This window comes from Taurulus bubalis (assembly GCF_910589615.1).
Source record: "Taurulus bubalis genome assembly, chromosome: 7".
Lineage (NCBI taxonomy): Eukaryota > Metazoa > Chordata > Actinopteri > Perciformes > Cottidae > Taurulus > Taurulus bubalis.
In genome coordinates, this window is record NC_136595.1 from 26,900,513 (window position 1) to 26,901,468 (window position 956).

At 52.0% G+C, this 956-nt stretch overlaps 1 protein-coding gene across 1 annotated transcript in view; it reads left to right on the forward strand.

Moving 5' to 3' along the window:
- Positions 1 to 204, forward strand: part of LOC306738934 (platelet-derived growth factor receptor alpha-like) — a gene marked incomplete at its 3' end in the record, with an annotated part of 12,334 nt that extends 12,130 nt beyond the window's left edge. Inside the window, exon 10 of the mRNA XM_079220861.1 lies at positions 173 to 204. Coding sequence (XP_079076987.1) covers positions 173 to 204 — 32 coding nt within the window. The remainder of the gene's footprint in view (positions 1 to 172) is intronic.
- Positions 205 to 956: the final 752 nt, after the last annotated feature.

Consider the following 956-nt stretch of genomic DNA (forward strand, 5'->3'; position numbering starts at 1 on the left):
AGGAGAGAAGGAGGAGGAAGGGGAAGGGGAGGAGGAGGAGGAGAGGAGAGAGGAGGAAGGGGAGGAGGAGGAGGAGAGGAGAGAGGAGGAAGGGGAGGAGGAGGAAGGGGAGGAGGAGGGGGATAAGAGGGAGCAGGGTGTGTCGGTGTCTTCGCTCCTTATCTCCTCACAGGTCGTAGAGACGCTGTGATCCAGCTCCTCTAGAACAAAGATGGAGGAGATGATACACCAGGGGTTTGTTTACCAGAGCAGAACAAGAACACAAGAAGCAAGGAGGGCGCGTGTGTGTATACATATGTGTGTGTGAGTGTGTGTGTGTGTGTGTGTGTGTGTGTGTGTGTGTGTGTGTGTGTGTGTGTGTGTGTGTGTGTGTGGACGTCTTGCCTCCCTCGACACGCTGCGCCCCACGTCTCCAGGGTGCAGGTCTAATTGGCTGTGGAGGGGACCACCCTGCTGGGACACAGGGGGTCTCTGTCGACACGAGGAGATGTGGCAACGCTGTTTAATGCAACTCTTAGTTAGGGAGCTTCTTAATTTAAAATTTAAAATGTTGACTCTGTTTTGTTCCGTGTGACGGCTCTAGATATACGGCTTGGTTCTGTGGTTGCCGTCCTCTGTGTCCGATGTCACAGCTTCAGAGACGAACCCCTGGAGATGTTGCTCCCTCAGTGCAGTGTGCATTCATTAACACAGACGTGTTGCTGTGCTTTGGGTGGGCTGTGAGATTCAGGGGCAACTGAATGGACCAGTATTCAGAAGTGTTTGCCCATCGCCGCCGACTCACTGCTGGGTTTTACATTTCCCACCAACGGAGATGAAACAGGGGGACGTTGTCCAGGAACATGACTTTCAACGGTGTGTGTGTGTGTGTGTGTGTGTGTGTGTGTGTGTGTAATCTAGTAATGGACAGGTACCGACTATTTTTTAAATACTAACTACAACAGTTGAGGCAACAA